The 21,484-nt window shown below is 34.3% G+C and overlaps 2 protein-coding genes across 2 annotated transcripts; both read left to right on the top strand.

Moving 5' to 3' along the window:
* The first annotated feature begins 32 nt into the window (after window positions 1-32).
* LOC123537012 (uncharacterized) lies at window positions 33-3,915 on the top strand. The gene is made up of 5 exons (XM_045320546.2): window positions 33-341; window positions 735-924; window positions 1,148-1,425; window positions 1,788-1,975; window positions 3,471-3,915. The coding sequence occupies exons 1-5, from the start codon at window positions 33-35 to the stop codon at window positions 3,475-3,477; spliced, it is 972 nt and encodes a 323-aa protein (XP_045176481.2). The 3' UTR covers window positions 3,478-3,915.
* Window positions 3,916-6,660: 2,745 nt separating this feature from the next.
* LOC123536965 (uncharacterized) lies at window positions 6,661-18,402 on the top strand. Its single transcript, XM_045320488.2, has 4 exons — window positions 6,661-6,841; window positions 8,966-9,279; window positions 9,780-9,894; window positions 11,123-18,402. The coding sequence occupies exons 2-4, from the start codon at window positions 8,977-8,979 to the stop codon at window positions 12,214-12,216; spliced, it is 1,512 nt and encodes a 503-aa protein (XP_045176423.2). The 5' UTR covers window positions 6,661-6,841; window positions 8,966-8,976; the 3' UTR covers window positions 12,217-18,402.
* Window positions 18,403-21,484: the final 3,082 nt, after the last annotated feature.

The following is a 21,484-nucleotide window of genomic DNA, read 5'->3' as shown; positions in this document are numbered from 1 at the left end:
CAGGACCTGTCTCTGTCGAAGCGGGACTGTTAATGCCATCCAAACTGAGTGGGCTGATCCCGGTCAGTAAAACTGAGAAAAAAACCAGCATCAAATTTCAACTCCGAGAAACGAAGCTAACATACCATGCCCATATCTACGGGGAAGTCGGAGGCCACAGGAAAGCTTTTGATGACAATATTGAAATAAAGGTGACAGAACTTCACCAGCTACACATATCTGCCGCAATACCAACAGAGGGAGATTTTGGTTTGTCAATACATCAAGTGACTAGAAGCAGTCAACAGGAGAGAAATATTTGCAACTATCTCTTGTCAACATTCGCTTACAAAATGGTCAAGGTATTGTATAAAATTAAAATCTTTAGATATTGTGAACGGGAGTGACGGAGATCTAAGTGCGTATAAATAAAGAAACTGACAGATTTCTTCCGCTTTGACCCCTCGATATGAACACTGTAAATTTTGTATTTTGATCTACCCTCTTCATGGTAAAGTTCTAATATAAAGTGTAATTGCTATTTGTTAGATTCTGTCTTAACGTTTATTATTGTCAGGTTTCATAGAGCTTTATTCCAAAATGTCCATCCCTTTAACATAATACTTAGCAAAAACGTCCCTTTAAAAGTCAAGGTTTCATTCACTCGAATAGTTTATCTTTTATTTCACTGTATTTTGTTTGATGTGTTTATTAATACAAAAACAATGTATCAAATAGTAATCATCTGTTAATAGGCAGACGTAAAAAATGCTAAAAAGAAATTAGACGACTGCATTTCTGAGAATGTTGAGCCAAGACAATGGAAGAAACAAATAGGCGATACAGAAAACTGTTTAGACAAATGTCTGAAGCTTAAAATACCTTCAAATGATGAAGACATTATGGCTGCAAAGACTGTTCTAGAATTTCTTAGATGTAAAGACAGTGAGTATTTCATAAATGTGAAACCTTAAAAGATTAAAGGTAAGAGTAGATTTCCTGGAAGCATAGAATACCCATAACATGTATAACATCTTTTTAAAATATCTTTTTAAAATGAACAATAATGATTTCAGTAATACAACAATTTGCCAATTGTCACTTCAGATGCCAGAATGTGGTACGGCTAATGTAATAATAGCATAACACTTGTGCGAATATGTTTCAGAACTTCGAGATTGTAAACTTAGAAGACACTTGGGGGTAACAAGAAAAACCTTAGATCTTGTCAGTGGCTATAGAAACAAAAATGCTCTTACAAAGGAGATTGAAACTGTCAGAAAATTGGAAGAAGAACTGACTGCACTTAGAGGCTTTGCAAGGCAAGTTCCTGAATTGGAAGAAGCTCACAGAGATGTGCTGGCTTTGCATCATCCACCTGTGGAAGTAGAGGACGTGTTTAAATCCTTGCTTGTGCTGTTGGGGGAATCCGATGTCGCCGATTTGGTAAGAATACTTATTCTAATAATTATAGACAACCATGCGTACTCCCCGGTCTGACTGTATTGATATAGACAAGTAACTTTTTTCTGAAATATGGTAAAGTTCATTGTGTTTTATGAAATAAAGTTTAACCTTCTTACAAGTTGCAATATTTTGGCTCTGAACTGTAAATTTTCATATCGCATTTTACTCCTTTTGCGTATTTCTTCAGGCGTTGGGTTGATTGTAAGAAGATCACTGAGTATCTACATTACTCTACAATGGAAACGAAAAGATGTAATACTAACTAGGAACTGCTATAAGATATTACTAATTGTGTAAGGTATTTTTCGGAATATTCCGTAAATTCATTTTTCTGTCACCAGGAATGGGCTTCAGTTCAAAGCTGTCTTAAAGTACAAACGGAAAAGGAATCTGTGCTGAACAAAATGAAAACGATACAAAAGGAGGAAATAAACAAACAAAAGAAACAAAGAGTAATGAAGATCCTTGGAAAATATGATGGCAACCACAACCACATTAGAGAAGTCAGCAGTGATGCATATATGTGTGGGTAAGTGAATGTTTGTAGTTTTTTATGTATATGTATGTGTGGCTAAGTGTTGATAGATAGATTTTATGTACATGTTTCTGTGATTAAGTGTGGATAGATAGCTTAGTGTATGGAAGGTGGTTACATTAGATAATGTTATAGTGAAATGCAACATGCACTTCAAACAGTGGTCTGAAGTCCCCCAACACTATTCCTCTACCTAAAACACTAACATTAGGATAGGAGTCCCGTGTATGGGTGCTTTACAGCATGCACACTCAAGAAACTAAGAAGCTTCTGGAATCGGAGCGTCTTGCACTATCCCACCAAGATTACACAGTCTTCTGTCTTATGGAAAAGTCGCTTATACATATGGGTTATTTGTGGTGCCTGTAAATATTTTAACAAACAATGCTACACTTTTTGGGGAAATTGAATATATACTTTTCAAATCTAATATTTGAACAATGGCAGTTATATTTATATGGTTTCATTTTATTCATTACCTTTCCAGTTTTGATACTTTAGCATAATGTTTTCATTTTCCGTACATCCAAACAAGTACAATGTTTTTTCATAGTCAGATATCAAAAAAACTTCCGATGAATAGTTATATCCGAGTAAACGAAGTTAACGAGGGGAAATACTGGATCCGTCTGTCCGTACGTTCTTGCGCCTGCGAAAACTTCTAGAAGGATAGCTTGGTTGAGTTTGCTTCGGGTTTAGCAATTCACTGACAATTGCCAGACAATTGCCAGATTTATTACCAATGTTTTAGTAAAATTCAGCAAGAGCAAGGATGAATTCATTGAATTTATCTTTATGACACATATATCAAATGATAAGCATGTTTGATTTTAGTTACAATGCACCAAATATTTGGGGAGTTATGGCGTGTTTTTGTTTTGTTTTTTTGTTTTTGTTTCTTTTTATGCTTAAAATTTATTTGTCAGTTAGTTCGGAAAGGATTTAGTTCATTTTAAGTACACAGGGATATGATCATAAACTACATATCAATTTTAATATTTGTCACAATCCACCAATTTTTGACAAGCTCTTTTCTGGTTTAAAATTTCACATAATGGCGAATATCCGTTCTATAATTTTTGACAGGATGAATGGATTTAATTCATATTACACATGTATAGGATTATTTTATTTTAAAATGTGGCGATGTTACGGGAGTATTATTTAGTCTGCCGAGTGGCGGACACTTCCAGATGTCATGTCTTCAACTGCAATTTTATGTGTTGCTAGCATTGATTCTAAAAGTAACTTACATCCAGATTACCTCTCATGTTTATCTCTCATGAACAGACTCAATCAAACCTGCAATTTTATGTGTTGCTAGCATTGATTCTAAAAGTAACTTACATCCAGATGGAATCTGTTTACCTCTCATGAACAGACTCAATCACGATTAATATTATGAAATATTGAGTGTGCTTTAGAAGGATACCACTTTAGTATGTTTTATATGCTATATACTATTATTTCTCTTCTTTTTTAATTTCAGATACTAAATGTCATTAAAGTACAAGGGACAAACCTGTAACTGTCAAGTGTTTGAAATGTATTCTACTTGATTTTGTAGAAATATGCACATAGAAATGCCGCATTTCAAGAAGAGTCGAATGTTTCAGTACTATGCGTACTAAGGCATGAAAAGTTTGTGTTGTTAAAAATCAGTATTTGGTCTGTTGCATTGTAATTGCATATACTTCAATTATGTTATGTATGAAGGTTAACGGAATTTTCCTTAATACGGACCTTATAATATGAACAAATCTTTCAAAATATGATACAAATGATGCATGACGAAGCGGGTAGGAAAGTATTCCTAATATCAAATTCTAACACGACCAGCGAATAACCTACATACATGTAGAGCAAAATCTATCTCGGGTTATTCTGCAATAAACCACTCGCGTGCAATGACGTCATCCAATCCAGGTGCGTAGCACGATCGTAAAAAGTAGTTACTATTTTTTCTAACACTGTTGATACTAGTATGTCGTGTTAGAATCAAAATAATAAGTTCCTAAGTGTGATTTATCGTAGAATAACCCGAATTTTTCGTTCTTATGCGTAAGAATATATCACGAAGGCCGTAAACCACGTTTGGGAACTTATTATTTCTTAATTCTAACACGACCAGCAAATAACCTACATACATGTAGAGCAAAATCTATCTCGGGTTATTCTACAATAAACCACTCGCGTGCAATGACGTCATCCGATCCAGGTGCGTAGCGCGGTCGTAAAAATCAGTTACCATAAACCACGTTTGGGAACTTATTATTTCTTAAATAGCACGCCTCCACAAGGTCAGCTTTTTACGAGAATTTTCGAGAATTATCTCCCTTAATTATTGACGGTGTTAAAGCTATTCCTTTCAATTTGGATTGTCTCCCTTACATTAGCTAAAGTCGTGTCATTCATGACTCCAATCAATAATTCCTTGTTATAGATTTTGCATTGATTTTAATATATTGCTTTGGTTAATACACGGAAATAAAGTTCGCATATTACCGGGTACACCATAGAAAGAATCAAAACATGTAGGCAGTTTTTCATGTAAATCATGTTGTTTTATAGATTCATATAGAAAATTCATTCTTGTAAAGATAAAAAACATTTCTGTAAAAAGCATTATGTTTTATGATATTACGAAATTCATATTGTCATCATGTAACTGATAGCAATTATTGATATTATATATCGACAATGATAAACCAGTAATGTTAATGTGTATGTCTTTTAAAAAGGAAATAAAGACACATTTTCTAGGACAATACTCTACAAAGAGTTGAAAATCAGTTTTGTGTTTTATAGTTAGGCCATCGTAAATTTGTAATCATTTAAATACAACACAGAATTATATGATAAGCTCTAGTATTCTAGTTTGGGTCAAATTTTATGACCAATTATTGATGTCAATTTTTAATATTAATTTGAGATTTTCTAGATCATTTTTATTACAAATTTTAGAGGATCCCATTGGAAAAAAGTCTTAGACTTTTATATCATGCATATATACATCTTCCTCAGTACACTTCTTTTGTTTTCTTTCCAAGACTGACTAAAATTGGCTAGTTAGGTTTTCATGATTCATAAAATAGTTATTACAGACAGTAATACGTTATGTGCGAGTAAATGTGCCCAAGTAATTCTGTGATATATTTTATTGTGATATTTTACATGATATGTATAAAATACTATGTATATAATTATGCAAATAAATCTATCTGTCTATCTTTACATATTTTGCATCAAAAGTGTGAGAGGGGCGTGAGAGGTGTTGCACATTTCACTGCGTCTCTCATGAACAGACTCAATCAAACTGAGTCTGATATTATTTTTCTTGGTTGCATTTTTTGCTTCCAAAGGATCTTTTTTTACAGATTTTATTGACTAGCGTTTTTGAGCGTTGTCTGCATATTTTATCGATTATAAGAGTGTTTTGTAGATAGAATTTCCTAAAATGCACAGAATCACTTTGTATTTTTATTGCTTACTAATGAAAGCGTTTTCTAAATTTCGGAAATATTTAAATACATTTCGTGGCGGGCAGTTTTTCCCGCCTTGAGATGGGGTTCAAGGATTACGGCTGTCTGCACACAAATAAAACAGCGACATTTTGAAAATGATAAGAGAAGATACAGAAATTTTGAAGATCGCAAGTTTTTTTTTTAGTTTTTATGACTTTTATTTCATATGTATATTGTTTTATTTTAATATAATTTTGTAAGTCTTGACTGACTTCCATTTGAAACAACGAGTCATTTTTAAAAAACATAACTTTAGAAAATTTCCATTTGTGTTTAATGTAATCCGAGCCATGATATAAATCCAGTCATTTACCTTGTTATTTTTTGTGAATAAATACGTACTTTCTCTTTCTTATATAAACGTTTCGTACGTCCTTAAAGTAATAATGTTTTCGGCCTTGCGTAAAGCTCTTCAGTTTATACTTATAATGTATATAGTAGGCCGAGAGCCAACTCTTTAATTTATTTGACGAAAAGAATGGCAGTAATTTAGAGGCGACAAGGGACAGTTAATTTGAAAATTCCACAAATCTGCGCTGATACCAGTGCGAAAAAAAATCATGAAAAATCCAATTTTGATAAATTCAAGGCAAGTGTTAAGCGAATGTATTGCACAGACTTAGCGCTTCATTGTGTGACATTTTCAACCTGCGATTCTGTTGCTTCTGTGATAAAAACGAATAAAACGCAGGTTTCAGGACACTAAATTTTGAGGCAAAAATGGCCCAAAATGCACACCTTGCGCGACCTGTACCGTATTATCTGCAAATGACTGACGTAAAACACATGCATATTTTTAAAGCATGTGGCCAGACGAAAATAATGTTGGGAAGAAAAGTGTCTCATAACCGTTTACTTGTTCCGCTTTTTTGTGCTGAATCTGGATGGATGAATGACCGTTTCCGTTTCGTCTGAATTCCGTTACCTCAGGTAAGACTTTAGACCCGGCCGTCTACACGGAGCTAGGAAAATCGATTCAAGTACACATTTACACAATAACTACTCGTACACAGGAATCCTCAGTTCTATAAGCATCATAAATAACCAGCTGAATATAAATGCCTATAAAGTGCATCTGTCTATTTTATTTTTAAAAAACGGGCCAAATGCGAAACTGGCCACTGCCACTTAAATCCCCTCTGGTAAATCCGCTCACATTCTTGATCCGCCCCTGATACGTGTATATATACATAGGTACGACCGCATTTAGTCACGTGACGTTACGCATACCCAGGAAGATTAAAACATTTGGGAATTTACTTTACTTGAGCCGTGACTAATTGAAATATACAGTCATTTATGATGGACAGCTGATAACTTCGATCAGTGTTATCGGGTAAGTATTGTCCCTAGTGTAATATTATATAATATTTTAAACCATTTTTAATAGGATTTCGAAATAATATTTACTACTTTCGTTTTCTGTTTACCTTGCTCGCCGAAACTGTTTGCATTGTTCTAATTTTCATAAAGCTAAATCATAAACAGAATACTACACTATCTTGTATCAGCAGATAATTTTTTTATGTTTTCATTAATGTTTTGCAAAAAAGTTTTCTTTTCTTCTATTTCTTAATAGTACTTTCGTTTTCGATGGAAGTGACTAAGTGTAGATACTTATTTGCTACACGCTTAGCACACGCGATTGGAAAACTTATTATTTGTATTATGTTTTCGACATGTTTAATGTAACCTAGATGCACTTATAGTGACTTTACTAGTTCTTTTTAAAAGAAGAAAAGTCATTATACGCGTAACAAAGATATTAAAAGGTCATATCAGTACAGAGTACTAAAAAGGTAAATGGTTCTTCCACTATAACGGGATAAAACAAAATTATTGTTTTTTCGTCTTTAGATATTACATTTATTAAAAACTATTTAACGCTTATATTATAATCAACGCATTTGATATGATACAGATAAAACTGTATTAAATCTTAATATAGATACAGAACATGTATATCAATAACTTTGACTGTGTTCCGTTTATACGTTTAATTAATAAATTATATTTATTAAAAAAATATCGTTGAAAAGTCATGTATGATTTATATAGTTTATTCTCTATTAACATCCAGCATCATGACTGAAAAGGTTAAATTCAGCTCAACACATGGACAGAATGTTACACTCACCAAGTCTTGAACGATAATTGAAAAGTCATGTATGATTTATACAGTTTATTTTTAATTAGCATCCATCAACATGACTGAAAAAGGTAAAGTGCAGTTCAACACATGGATAGAATACTACACTCGCCAATTCTTAAACGATTGTTGAAAATTCATATATGATTTATACAGTTTATTCTTTATTAGTTTCCAGCAACATGACTGAAAAGGTTAAATTCAGCTCAAAACATGGACAGAATGTTACACTTACCAATTCTTCAACAATTGTTGAAAAGTCATGTATGATTTATACAGTTTATTTTTTTATTAGCATCCATCAACATGACTGAAAAAGGTAAAGTTCAGTTCAGCACATGGACAGAATACTTCACTCACCAATTCTTAAACGATTGTTGAAAAGTCATATATGATTTATATAGTTTATTCTTTATTAGCTTCCAGCAACATGACTAAAAAGATGAAATGCAGTTCATCACATGAACAGAATGTTACACTCATCAATTCTTCAACGATTGTTGAAAAGTCATGTATGATTTATACAGTTTATTCTTTATTAGCAATCAACAACATGAATGAAAATTTAAACAGTTTATTCTTTATTAGCTTCCAGTAACATGAATGAAAAGGTAAAATCCAGATCAACACATTGACAGAATGTTACACTTACAAATTCTTAAACGATTGTTGAAAAGTCATGTATGATTAATAAGCTTCCAGCAACATGACTGAAAAAGGTAAAATTTAGCTCTACACATGGACATAATGTTACACTCACCAATTCTTCAACAGTTCTTGAAAAGTCATGTATGATTTATACAGTTTATTCTTTATTAGCATCCAACAACATGACTGAAAAGGTAAAGTTCAGCTCAACACATGAACAGAATGTTACACTCACCAATTCTTCAACTATTGTTGAAAAGTCATGTATGAATTATACAGCTTATTCTTTATTAGCATCCAACAACATGAATGAAAAGGTAAAGTTCAGCTCAACACATGGACAGAATGTTACACTCACCAATTCTTAAACGATTGTTGAAAAGTCATGTATGATTTATACAGCTTATTCTTTATAAGCATCCAACAACATGACTTAAAATGTAATATTCAGCTCAACACATGAACAGAATGTTACACTCACCAATTCTTCAACGATTGTTGAAAAGTCATGTATGAATTATACAGCTTATTCTTTATTAGCATCCAACAACATGACTGAAAAGGTAAAGTTCAGCTCAACACATGGACAGAATGTTACACTCACCAATTCATCAACGATTGTTGAAAAGTCATGTATGAATTATACAGCTTATTCTTTATTAGCATCCAACAACATGACTGAAAAGGTAAAGTTCAGCTCAACACATGGACAGAATGTTACACTTACCAATTCTTCAACGACAGCCACCTGGTCAACACGACAGTCGGGAGGATGGGTTTTTTCGCTGGCTCCTCTTGAACAAGGACAGACTGTTGTTGTAGAATTAGACGGTAGTGGACATTGTGACCTAGGATTCATAAAAGAAGACCCACAGTGTACCAACGTAATGAAGCAAGTTTTCAAACAGATGAATGAAATACGTATACATAAACGAAAATGCACGATACCTGTTACTCTCAATGACAAAGCAACCGAGGTATTATACCTTTCAATTTCTGGAATGATTTACACTTGATATAGACTAATGTATATTGTCATACGGACTCAGTGTTGTTATATTTTGTGGCTCTTTGTGATCACAGTCAGTTCTGCTTAAGCCAGCGCTGAGTGTGTGTTTATAATTTGGTTTGAGGGATGAACGTGAAAGGTTTTGCATATTTCATTATCCCTCAAAGACATGTTCAATCAAACCAAATACACTATTATTTTACTTGTTCCAAATGCGCTTCTTATAAATTGAATGAACAGTTTAATAGTATTTGATTATGTGAGACCTATATGTTTTAACAGATATCTATTCTTACAGTAATGTTCCTGTAATGGCTCCTGAAACGCGTATAATGATCTTCCTTCTTTTTAAAATCATCAAAAACTAGTTTTTTAAAAAGTAAACAGTTTGAACCTTGTAATGACAAGTGTTGTGGAGGTATTCTGACATCACTTCAATTATAAATCTGTCTTTTTTCTTCGTTTAAGGTCAGCTCCCGATTCCAGGAGAAAACGTTCACTAAAACACTTGATCAAGAAAGCAAGATGTGGTTGGCACTTTATGTAAAATTTGGGAAGATATCTGCAAAGTTGCTGATGAACGGTATTGAAAAATTATATTATCATTAAAGTTATAGTTGAAAATTTGTGAAAAAATGGGAAAATTTCTTCCTCGCCTAATGAAACATACTATACCTCAATAGGTTTTTTCTTTTAACTGAATAAGTTATATTTGGGGCAAAACGTTATTACTAGGCATGGCTTTAAGGTAGCAGAATCGTTAGGACATTTAGCAATTTCCATGCCATGCAATACATATTCTCATATTAAGCCGCTATCTGTTGTTGTTTTCGGAAACTCATTTTGAGATACATTCTGTTAGAGTAAAGATGGAATTCCAGGAAGCATTGAGTAAAGCCAACTCATAAACAAACATTTTAACCAAATACACTCAGTATTGGCAAGTAAAATTAAAAGCAGAGATCCGCTAAGGACGATGCTACAGGGTTTATAGGAGTTACCGTTTATGAAGTTCAAGACGAAAACAGAATATCCTTATACATGTATTCTGCTTGGTGGCGTCCTATACTTCTAAATGATATTTATGTCACAATACTTAGTATTACAATCTTAAAGAACGCCAAATAAGACCACGGTAAACATACGACAGCAGATATAACACGAAGTCATAGCAGATTACAAATAAAGATGCCCGCCCGCTTAGCGCAGTAGGTAAGAGCGTTGGTCTACGGATCGCGGGGTCGCGAGTTCGATCCTCGGTCGGGGCGTATGTTCTCCGTGACTATTTGATAAACGACATTGTGTCTGCAATCATTAGTCCTCCACCTCTGATTCATGTGGGGAAGTTGGCAGTTACTTGCGGAGAACAGGTTTGTACTGGTACAGAACCCAGGAACACTGGTTAGGTTAACTGCCCGCCGTTACATGACTAAAATACTGTTGAAAAACGACGTTAAACCCAAAACAAACAAACAAAACAAATAACGATGTCGTCTTGGAACAGTCAGTCATCAGGACATTAAGACATCGTAATGTGAATTTCAAATGGTTTATCCTATGCCAACAAATATTCAACCTTGTGGACAAGGCAAAGTTAAAATTCTCTTTAATGAGCTAAGTCCCAACGAAAAAAGACGCAGGACCGCTATAAAAAACATTGAACTTTGGTTAATTAAAGTATCCAACACTCGAGTACTCTCATCAGAAGTAAGATCAACAGTCAAACTTTTACTACTGCAGTCTATACCATATAACTCATACGCACAATAATTGTAAACTGGTGGCGTTACACTTTTAAAATATATTTATAGGTTCACCTGAGTATCCAGTAATGTTTTCCAATAACCATGGTGCCAACATAAGTCTTGAAGAAAACAATTGTCTTGCCTCAACAGTGTTAGCAAATCCCGCCTCCACGTGTTTTGTGAAAGACAAGATTTCGATTGGTGAGGAGTTATTGTTTCAATGCTCGCCTCTTCTTGAAGGTGAACGTGAGCCCAGCAGGTACCATCTTAAATTGCATGTTTATGAAAGGAATCCAGAAAGCCTCAAGAAGGATTTTAGGTATTTATTTGACTCTGGAACAGCATACGCTGGTGAACCACCGGTTACTACATTAGAAGTATTTGAAAAGGAAGAATGCAAAGGCGATATTGTAGTCACATTAAAATGTGACACAATCGTTGGTTATAGGGCTGCTTCCAGCAAATACAATGAGCAGACGCTACGTGTTAATGTCGCTGACGGTATCTGGGTTATTTTAGAGTTGTATAGGACTACTGTTGCAGTTAGTAAAAGAGCTAAAACCTTTTCAGTGACGGGTGTTAACGTTGCAGACGCTGCTGTTCGAGAGCCATCAAATGTGAATGCAGAAAATTCCATGGATCCTATAAGATCCATGCAAGAACGAACTGAACTTAAGCGACAAGTTAGTGATTATTCTGAGGTTTCAGACGCAAGAACACCTGATGACAATGTAACCGAAAGACTAGCTTCACTTGAAAGGGGTCATCAAGAACTTCATGCAAACGTAAAGGCCTTAACACAGACTTTGCAAACTGCTGTTTCTTGCAATAACTTTTCAGTGCCTCCAGGACATGTACCAAAAGCTTTCCCTTTAACTGTGGCATCTGATATGCGTTCACAAACGTGCGACAGAGAGATACATATTCGGAAAAACTTCACGCAGCTTATCAACAATATGCATTGTGTCACTTTGTGTGACAAACTGTTTGAAAAAGAACTTATAACACAAAATGAATATCAAAATATCAATGCAGAAACATGCTCCCCAGATGCAAATAGGAAGCTGCTCTTGGCAATAATGAAAAGAAAAATAATGAAATCGACGATGGATAAAATACTTGACGAAACTGATCAGGGATATTTGAAGAACATGTTTTAAAATATATTCGTACATGTTATGATTTCTATGCTGATGCACTCTCTTGCGCTATAGTGTCAAATTCTGAACAATCTGGTATGTCAAAACGGTATTTCTGTTAGTTTGTACATTAACAGAGTTCGAACGCCTTCATTTTTCGCCAGTAACTATGGTACCCTGGCTTCAAAACGTTTTACACTTACTAAGAATAAATTTAGAACCTTCCCATATAAAATTAGTGAATATTTATGTACAGAAATACCGTAATTTAAAACATTAAACTCTAAATGTAGTGTAAAGTTCCATGACTCGTAGATTGTTCGCGCAAATACTTAAGAGTGGTTGTCAACGGCTAGGAATAATAAGGAAAACGTAATGCCCTTCAATTGACTCCGTAGCCCAAAGACTGTCACGTCATAGCAAAGTCGTGACAACAATGGTGCCAATAATTCCTAAGCTTTGCGCTAAGCCTGGCTTCGCATCTCCCATACCCTCGTGGCGATAGATTCCACCAAGAAAGAGGTGTCGAGAGTGATTCAAGAGACTTGCCATCTTTCATCTTTAAAAAATTATTCTAATTGTTTGTTGCATAAATCAATAAAATGAATTTCTGATGGTTTAAAGGCGCATAATGCCATTGTTCATAATGTGGCTGTCACATTTTTTACTATGAACATAAAATATATTGATTTCTTATTGAATCATATTTTCAATACATTTTGTAACTGTTTTTTTAGCTCACTTGAGCCAAAGGCTCATGGTGAGCTTTTGTGACCGCTCAATGTCCGTCGTCCGTCGTCCGTCGTCCGTCCGTCAACATTCTTTTTTAATCTTCTTCTTGAAAACCACTGGGCAGAATTACACCAAACTTCAAAGAAATTATCCTTGGGTGGCCCCCTTTCAAAACTATTCAAAGAATTGAATTCCATGCAGAACTCTGGTTGCCATGGCAACCGAAAGGAAAAACTTTAAAAATCTTCTTGTCCAAAACCACAAGGCATAGAGCTTTGATATTTGGCATGTGACATCATCTAATGGTCTTCTATGAAGGTTGTTCAAATTGTGCCCCTGGTGAAAAGAGGCCCTGTCCCGGGGGTCACAAGTTTTACATATACTTATATAGGAAAAAACTTTTAAAATCTTCTCGTCTAAAACCACAAGACCTAGGACTTTGATAATTGGTATGTAGCATTGCCTTGTGGTCCTCTATCAAAATTGTTCAAATTATAACCCTGGGGTGAAAAAATGCCCTGCCCCGGGGGTCTCAAGTTTTACATATACTTACATGTATATAGGAAAAAACTTTAAAAATCTTCTCGTCTGAAACTGCAAGGCCTAGGCTTTTGATATTTGGTTTGTTGCCTTGCCTTGTGGTCCTCTACCAAACTTGTTCAAATTATGCCACTTGGGTGAAAAGAGGCCCTGCCCTTGAGGTCCTGGGGGTCACTTGTTATATGAGTTATATAGAAATAGATACTTAAAAAATTATCAGATCATATTTCCTAGACTGCTGAATTATAATTACCTGATGACCCCAAGTGGTTAGGGGGTCACTTGACTATGACCTTGACGTACTGACCTACTTTCTTGTTTTTTAAGATACAGCCTTGAAATTTGGATGACATGTACAGTTTTGCACACCGATCTTAAAACTGACTTTCAGTGACCATGAATGTGACCTTCTGACCTACTTTCTAATATTTTAGCATCAGTTTGCCATTTTAAACATGTGGCTCATATTATTCAGGTGAGCGATTCAGGGTCATCTTGACCCTCTTGTTTTCTGATTTTTGACAAAAGTTCGAATATTGATTGAACATATAGTACAACCTTTACTAAAAGCACTATGTATGATTACCTCCCTTTACAGCTTTAACTGTTTAGATGCTGAACTTCTGAATTTTGTTTACTTAAATTGGTTTCATATAGCCTATACATGTTTCTAGTAAATTTTTATTAGACACTTTCATAGAATTGTGTCTGTGATAGTATTATTGTTAAGCTGTCTTTTTTTCTTTTTCTTTTTCTTTTTTTTTTTTATTATTTTGGCGAATTATTTCAGTGAAATAAGAAGGTAAAACATAAATAATAATGAGTTCGTGTGTTTTAATGCATCTGGAATTGATTTCATTATACATGTATCACGTTATAAATTCATACATCTACATATATTTAGTTTGTCTATGTATGAGAATACTAAAATGGACATTTGTATTGTCTGAAACTGCTTATTTATCTTGATAGTGGATTAGCTGCTAGATAAAACTACTCATATGTTGGTGACGTTCTGTGCATTTAAGCACCTGTCGCTGTTGTTTATCCTTTTATCGATTTTCTGTCACATTTGAGGCCGATCTTTTCTCGTTCTTCACTATTATAAAACGAAAGTTTAAGAACGATAACTCTGTAAGGAAGAATGGTGTATAATCTCTAATCCAATAATGTCCGTCAAAGGATTTTTGGTTAGAATTATTTCAAAAGAATGCAATGCGTTACAGTTATCGCCCTTTGGCGTAAGATCAATTTTACACTTAAGTACAGGGTTTCGAACCCACAATTTCATTAATTAGCTTTTAAGATAAATAACAGTGTTGATAGATAACGTCACAGATATTGGAAGTGATGAAATGAAGTCGGCCTACAGGAGGCATTGTATTCAGAAATTGATTTGTTTATTTGATTTTTGTACAGTGTCATTGTAGATAACTTTAGTATTATTTACTGTATTTCTTTTTACACACTGAAACAGACAATCCAATCAGTAGAGGTCTATTATGTTTTGTAAATAAATGGCAATATTACGTGTACTTGAATTTCAATGCACATGTTATGAAAGCATATTGACAGATAAATTTACCAAAGAATATGTGTTAAAATGTGTGACAAATACAAAACATACATGTTTTCTTTTATTTAACCACACTCGTAAGGACTTTTTTCATTTCTTTCTATTCTCATTTGTGATTTTTATGAGGGATTCCTCCCGTACACAATTTGGTAATTTTCAATAGTGAAGTCAATAAATGCCATTTGACGATGGATCTTACATGGGTTTCTTTCCATATTGAATTTATCAGAAGAGTTGAATGAAGCAATAAAATGCGAGAACCTGCCAGTGATTTTCTATTTCAACGAGTGTAATAATTGAATTTGGAAAGACAAATGTAAGATTTATACCGCTGGAGCATTGAAATGTTTTCTTTCTTTACTTTAATTCGACAAGTGTCTATATTTAACGACGTCAACGTCAAAATGTTATTTACAAAATTCTATTCTAGCATAAAACTGCTGTTACCGTCACTTTCGGGGGCGTTTTAACAGGAGAAAAAACGTTTGCTTACAGAGAGATCCTCGCGCTCACGTGCTGTTATAACACCTCTTTATATATGCGGGTTCCGTGGCAAAGCGTAAACAATATATTCATTGACCTGGTTTTTGCGCGTTTTATGCTAGAATAGCGTTAGCATGTGTTCTTTGCGTGTTATAACATCTTCAGAATCCCCTGCCGGGCTCGGGCACCCCTTGAACCACACTCGGGATTCTGCTGATATTGTAACACGAAAAAAATATGCGTTATCCCTACATTCTAATATGCTTGCCTCTGTTAAAACACGCTTACGCTAGAATGACGTCGCGATAACGTGCTACCATATTTTATCTACTGTTTTAGATTAAGTTATCACAAAAGACTGTTTTAACACTATTTATACACTCGGATGGTAATACGTCGTACAAATAATTTTACTCTGGCTGCGCCCTGATGAAATTATTACGCCCGACGTATAGCTGCCCATCGTGCGGCAATGCTTAAATCATCACAACGTTATGTTGACGTCACGGTGACGTGATATTTAGCACCATGTATGCATGTAGAAATAGAGCTTTCAAATTTGATCCAATATTTTACTTAAAAGCTGGTTATTCGCTTTGAAGGCTAATTCGCCAACATTTTTGCCCAAACTGAACTCTTCCGAGAGATGTATTACCATTTCCAGTTCTGGTATGTATAAACAAAGGAGCATGACGACCTACCATTTGGCGACATGCATACGCGAAGATACAGTTCTGTCATATTGATCTAAATTTTACAACAAAGACATATTAGAATCGAAATATTCTTTTATAGCAAAGCAGTGTTTTAACACTATTTATGCACGATGGGCGGTTATACGTCGGGCGTAATAATTTCACGAGAGCGCATTCGGTTACATTTGTATTTCACTCCTACGACGTCAAACATGTTATTTTATTATATACCTAAATAAATTCTGTAAAAAATCAGCTTGTATTTGACAATTAAATAAGAACACACAGACAAAAAAAATTCCGTATTGTACCTTTAGAATTCCGTATTGTACCTTCCGTATTGTATACTGTCGGACTATTTTCATTAATATGCATAACACGACACATTTCTATAAATAGCGCACATAAAAACTTCACTAAGTTCCAATTAATATCGATAAACATTAAAGATTTCGTTCAAGAACAAAACAAGAATCAAAAAGGTAAAGGTATATAATAAAAGGGTCATTATAACAGTAGCTGGATCTGGGACTTTGTATTCGGCTCTCGTGGATTTTGCAAGTTCGGAACACACTCGGCGCTTGCGCGCCTCGTGGGATGCGATCTAGCAAAATCCACTCGAGTCGAATACTGCATCCCAGATCCAGCTACTGTTATAATAACTCTATTATATCCGCTAACCTGTCTTGTATTTGTATCATGCGTTTCAAAAGAGAAGAGTACCTATCACTATTTTAAAAGCAATATATTTGTGAAATAGAGATTATGCAAAGTGTGTGGATGGGTTTATAATATTGTTAGCTCACCTGTCACAAAGTGACAAGGTGAGGTTTTGTGATCGCGCAGCGTCCGTCGTCCGTGCGTCCGTGCGTAAAATTTTGCTTGTGACCACTCTAGGGGTCACATTTTTCATGAGATCTTTATGAAAATTGGTAAGAATGTTCATCACGATAATATCTAAGTCAAATTTGAAACTGGGTCATGTGCGGTTGAAAACTAGGTCAGTAGGTTTAAAAATAGAAAAAACTTGTGACCTTTCTAGAGGCCATATTTTTCAGGAGATCTTCATGAAAATTGGTGAGAATGTTTACCTTGACGATATCTAGGTCAAGTTTGAAACTTGATTAACTGCGGTCAAAACTAGGTCAGTAAATCTAAAAATAGGAAAACGTTGTGACCTCCCTAGAGGCCATATTTCCCAATGGATCTTTATGAAAGTTGGTCAGAATGTTAACCTTGATGATATCGAAATCAAGTTTGAAACTGGGATATGTGCGGTCCAAAATTAGGTCAGTAGGTCTAAAAATAGAAAATCCTTGTGACCTCCCTAGAAACTGGTATACATGCTCTCAAAAACTAGGTCAATAGGTCTAAAAATAGAAAAACCTTTTGACCTCTCTAGAGGCCGTATTTTTCAATGGATCTTCATGAAAATTAGTCAGAATGTTTACCTTGATGATATCTTGGTTAAGTTTGAAACTAGGTCACGTGCGGTTAAAAACTAGGTCAGTTGGTCTAAAAATATAAAACGTTGTGACCTGTCTAGAGGCCATATTTTTCAGGAGATCTTCATGAAAATTTGTGAGAATATTCAACTTGATGATATCTAGGTCATGTTCAAAACTGGGTCATGTGCCTTCAAAAACTAGGTCATTAGGTCAAATAGTAGAAAAACCTTGTGACCTCTCTAGAGGCCATATTTTTCAATGGATCTTCATGTAAATTGGTCAGAATTTTTATCTTGATGATATCCAGGTCAACTTTAAAACTGGGTCACATGAGCTCAAAAACTAGGTCACTATGTCAAATAGTAGAAAAAACGACGTCATACTCAGTTTAAAACTGGGTATGTAGGGACAGGTGAGTGATTCAGGACCATCATGGTCCTCTTGTTTTGTTATCTACTTGATTTTATTTGTTCTTGTTTATTTGTTGTTGTTGTTGTTGTTGTTGTTGTTTTTGGCATGCTGTATTTTTCACATGAAAATTGTACATGTATAAAGGCTAGAGTCCTTTTGTATGATATAGTTTCGCTGCCGCGCTCTAGGACACAGTCCTCCCGTTCAAAATCTGATATTTTTTTACATAATTTCTTCTTCATAATTCGCAACTTGTGCTCATATTCAAACAATTAAGTTCATTGAAAGAGAAATATAGATTTAATTAAAAGTTGATTGATAATTTGTTGTTGGTTGTGCCATCTCACTTCAAATAAGCAAGGGAATTATGTTCGATGGAATTTATCTGTTTACCGGCATCACTTTTATAATTTTATTATGAAAAGAGGCCCTGGGGGTCCAAAGTTTTGTATAGACTTATATAGGAAAAAAATTTAAAAATCTTTTTGTCTGAAACTATATGACCTAGGCTTTTGATATTTGGTATGATGCCTTGTCTAGTAGTTGTCTACCAAAATTATTCAAATTATGCCCCTGGGGTTAAAAGAGGCCCCGCCCTTGGGTCACTTATAATTACCTGATGACCCCAAGTAATATGATGTCTCTTGACTGTGACCTTGACCTACTGACCTACTTTCCTGTTTTTTAAGATACAGCCTTGAAATTTTGATGACATACACAGTTTTGCACACCAGTCGTAAAACTGAATTTCATTGTCCATTAATATGACCTACTGACTTTCTTAATATTTTGTCATCAGTTTGACATTTGAAACATGTACCTCATATTACTCAGGTGAGCGATCCAGGGTCATCATGACCCTCTTGTTGTTTTTTTATGATAGCTCGACATATTATGTACTATTTGTTGGGTAATGTACCAAATAAAGTGGATGTTCATTTTTTTGTTCTATAACGTTGTGCTTTTCTATGGGAAAAAATGATTGTCTTTACTTATTCCCTATTGTCGAATAATTTTTATCATTATTTTTGTTATTTACAGCGTGCTATTAGCTGAGAAACAAGACGTCGAAGTCCCCTAACGCTGTAGCACTCAAAGTTTAAGTACAACAAATAAACATATAAACATAAAACAACTTGCATATTTTCCACAATTCCTTTTTTAAAATCATTGCCTCCAAATAAAAGGACACTGCTAAACATCCATAAACCAAGTTATGTAACGCAGGATCAACCTTTTCTGACTGAAGAACTGACAGATGAACGGACAGGGAAATTAATAAAATGAAATTATGTTTATTTTCTCCTTAATGCCTTCTATGTATGTAGATGTATTTTAATTATTAACTCTCGGCACAATCTTCCGTGACTGAATGACAAATTCTAGCTTAAAACTGCAGTTTTTGTCACTTTTACGGAATGTTTTAGTGTGTTAACAGAGATATTCTCGCGCTAATGTGCTGTTAAAACCCCTTTTTACTAGGGATGGCAACGAATAGCAATTTTGGTGTTCGAATATTTGGTCATCAAATGATCAACAAAACAACTGAAAATCATACGTGTTTATCTATGGTGGCATATTTCTGCCACGAGATAGGTAGGTAGCTATCGATATATTTTAAAAATGTTATCTTGATAAAGCGATTTTTTTTTCTGAAAAGCTAATTTCAAATTCGAAGGTTTCCTGAAAATGTTATTGCGATAATTTACTTTAGTATCTTGATAATTTTGCCTAAGTGCCAACAGTTGACATCTATTAGCCAGCTAATTCTATACTTTTAGTAATTATATTGATATTTCGAATTTTTCTGAAAACGTTATCTCAATAGCCTTAAGTTTTCCGGAAAATGCACAGCTATCTGGAAAGATTACAATATTATTGTGATAGCTTCCATACATCTCATGGCAGTTCCAAGCAGTAGTTAACACGAAATTTTGCGCTTAAACATTTTCAGGAAATAAAGTATCTAGAAAATATAACGTTTTGCTGAAATGTTTTCAGAAAAAATGCACAAATTTCTTGGAAAGTTTAAAATATTATAATAACGGCTACCTAGCTATCTCATGAAAGAAATGGGCCACTTTATTTCCCACATCAGTGACTTGCATTAATTCTACTTTCGGTTTCACTAGAAATGATTCACACATTAATTAAAGAATTTAAAAGTCTTACTAATCGTTCTCGTAACTTGTTTATCTTTAGAAACATAACAAAGTTGTAATTTGTCTTTATTTAAATTTCTTTTTTTCAGTTTTATTTCTTACAGGGATGTAGCTTCTACGTACACATATAAGTAAGGTTTTCTCGTAGGATGATCGCGTGGAACGGCAGAAGGCATAGGTAACATATATATTTGACAGAAAAATAACGTAACAGAATGAACTTTTTTCCTATAATATGAGATATTTTAAGCTCGCGAAGAGTGTAATGAGGACGATCTGTTCGTTTGAATATTGAGTACTTAATTAAAATGTTTACCAAACGGAATGTATTTACACGTCATATACATTTTGCGAAAATTATTTTTTAGACATACCGAATGGATTCAACTTGTGTTGAAAAAGGTATGCATTACATCTGACTTGTTTTCTATACTTTCCGGTACCTTTTTTTAACTCAGATGATATATCTTTGATTGAAGTGGGAATCATTAGATCAAGTGATATTCTATGTTTTTTCTGTTTTTTTTTTTTTTTTTTTTTTTTGTTTTTCTTTTTTTTTTTGTTTTTTTTTTTTTTTTTGTTTCTTTTTAATAATCAAACAATTGAAGCACATTACATTTCCACAAACTTTATATACACAAATGAGCTAAAGCTATAAAATATGAAATTGTTAACTTAACATCATTCTCAAAAGCAATACGCCTAGATATAGTATGCATTACTGATGATTTACCAATTGTAAAACAAAACAGATCAAGCATATTGTATAGCTTCAAACTTAGCGAACGAGACATTAAATTCATTAGCTTTGTACCAAGTTGAAAAATAATATGGTAATTAATACCAAATCTGAAACTCTTGTCTTGCATGAATTCTACGGATAAGCATCCCAGGACATGCCAGCGATGCCTCCATGTCAGATTTGTTTATGATGTTTTTCAAGATCTTTGTTTCTAACTTCAAAAACCAATCATCTGTCCTACCATTATCAAAAGTTTTAATCGAACAATAGATAGCCTGAAGTTGTTTGACAGAAGTAATAAATTCCTTTCGAGGCTGTTCTCACCAGCTCACAGCTAAAATGATATCTTCTCCTTTTGGAAGCAATTTTGCACTAATGTTCTTTTTGTGACTTTCAACCTAGATCTATTCCTAATCATCTAAAAAATCATTGGCCGCTTGGGACCAGGACACTTTTCGCTATAGCGGAACTTTTGAAAAATCTTCCCCTCAGGGACTGAA

Source organism: Mercenaria mercenaria, chromosome 17, assembly GCF_021730395.1.
Source record: "Mercenaria mercenaria strain notata chromosome 17, MADL_Memer_1, whole genome shotgun sequence".
Lineage (NCBI taxonomy): Eukaryota > Metazoa > Mollusca > Bivalvia > Venerida > Veneridae > Mercenaria > Mercenaria mercenaria.
The sequence above is the reverse complement of the archived record's forward strand: the minus strand, read 5'-3'. Positions and strand labels throughout refer to the sequence as shown.

Excerpts from the sequence above, each read along its gene's own strand:
- LOC123537012 (XM_045320546.2), top strand. The coding sequence starts at position 33 with ATGCCATCCAAACTGAGTGGGCTGATCCCGGTCAGTAAAACTGAGAAA. Across the intron at positions 342-734 it reads TCGCTTACAAAATGGTCAAG|GCAGACGTAAAAAATGCTAA; the intron begins GTATTGTATAAA and ends ATCTGTTAATAG. Across the intron at positions 925-1,147 it reads ATTTCTTAGATGTAAAGACA|AACTTCGAGATTGTAAACTT; the intron begins GTGAGTATTTCA and ends AATATGTTTCAG.
- LOC123536965 (XM_045320488.2), top strand. The coding sequence starts at position 8,977 with ATGACTGAAAAGGTAAAGTTCAGCTCAACACATGGACAGAATGTTACA. Across the intron at positions 9,280-9,779 it reads TCAATGACAAAGCAACCGAG|GTCAGCTCCCGATTCCAGGA; the intron begins GTATTATACCTT and ends TCTTCGTTTAAG. Across the intron at positions 9,895-11,122 it reads TGCAAAGTTGCTGATGAACG|GTTCACCTGAGTATCCAGTA; the intron begins GTATTGAAAAAT and ends ATATATTTATAG.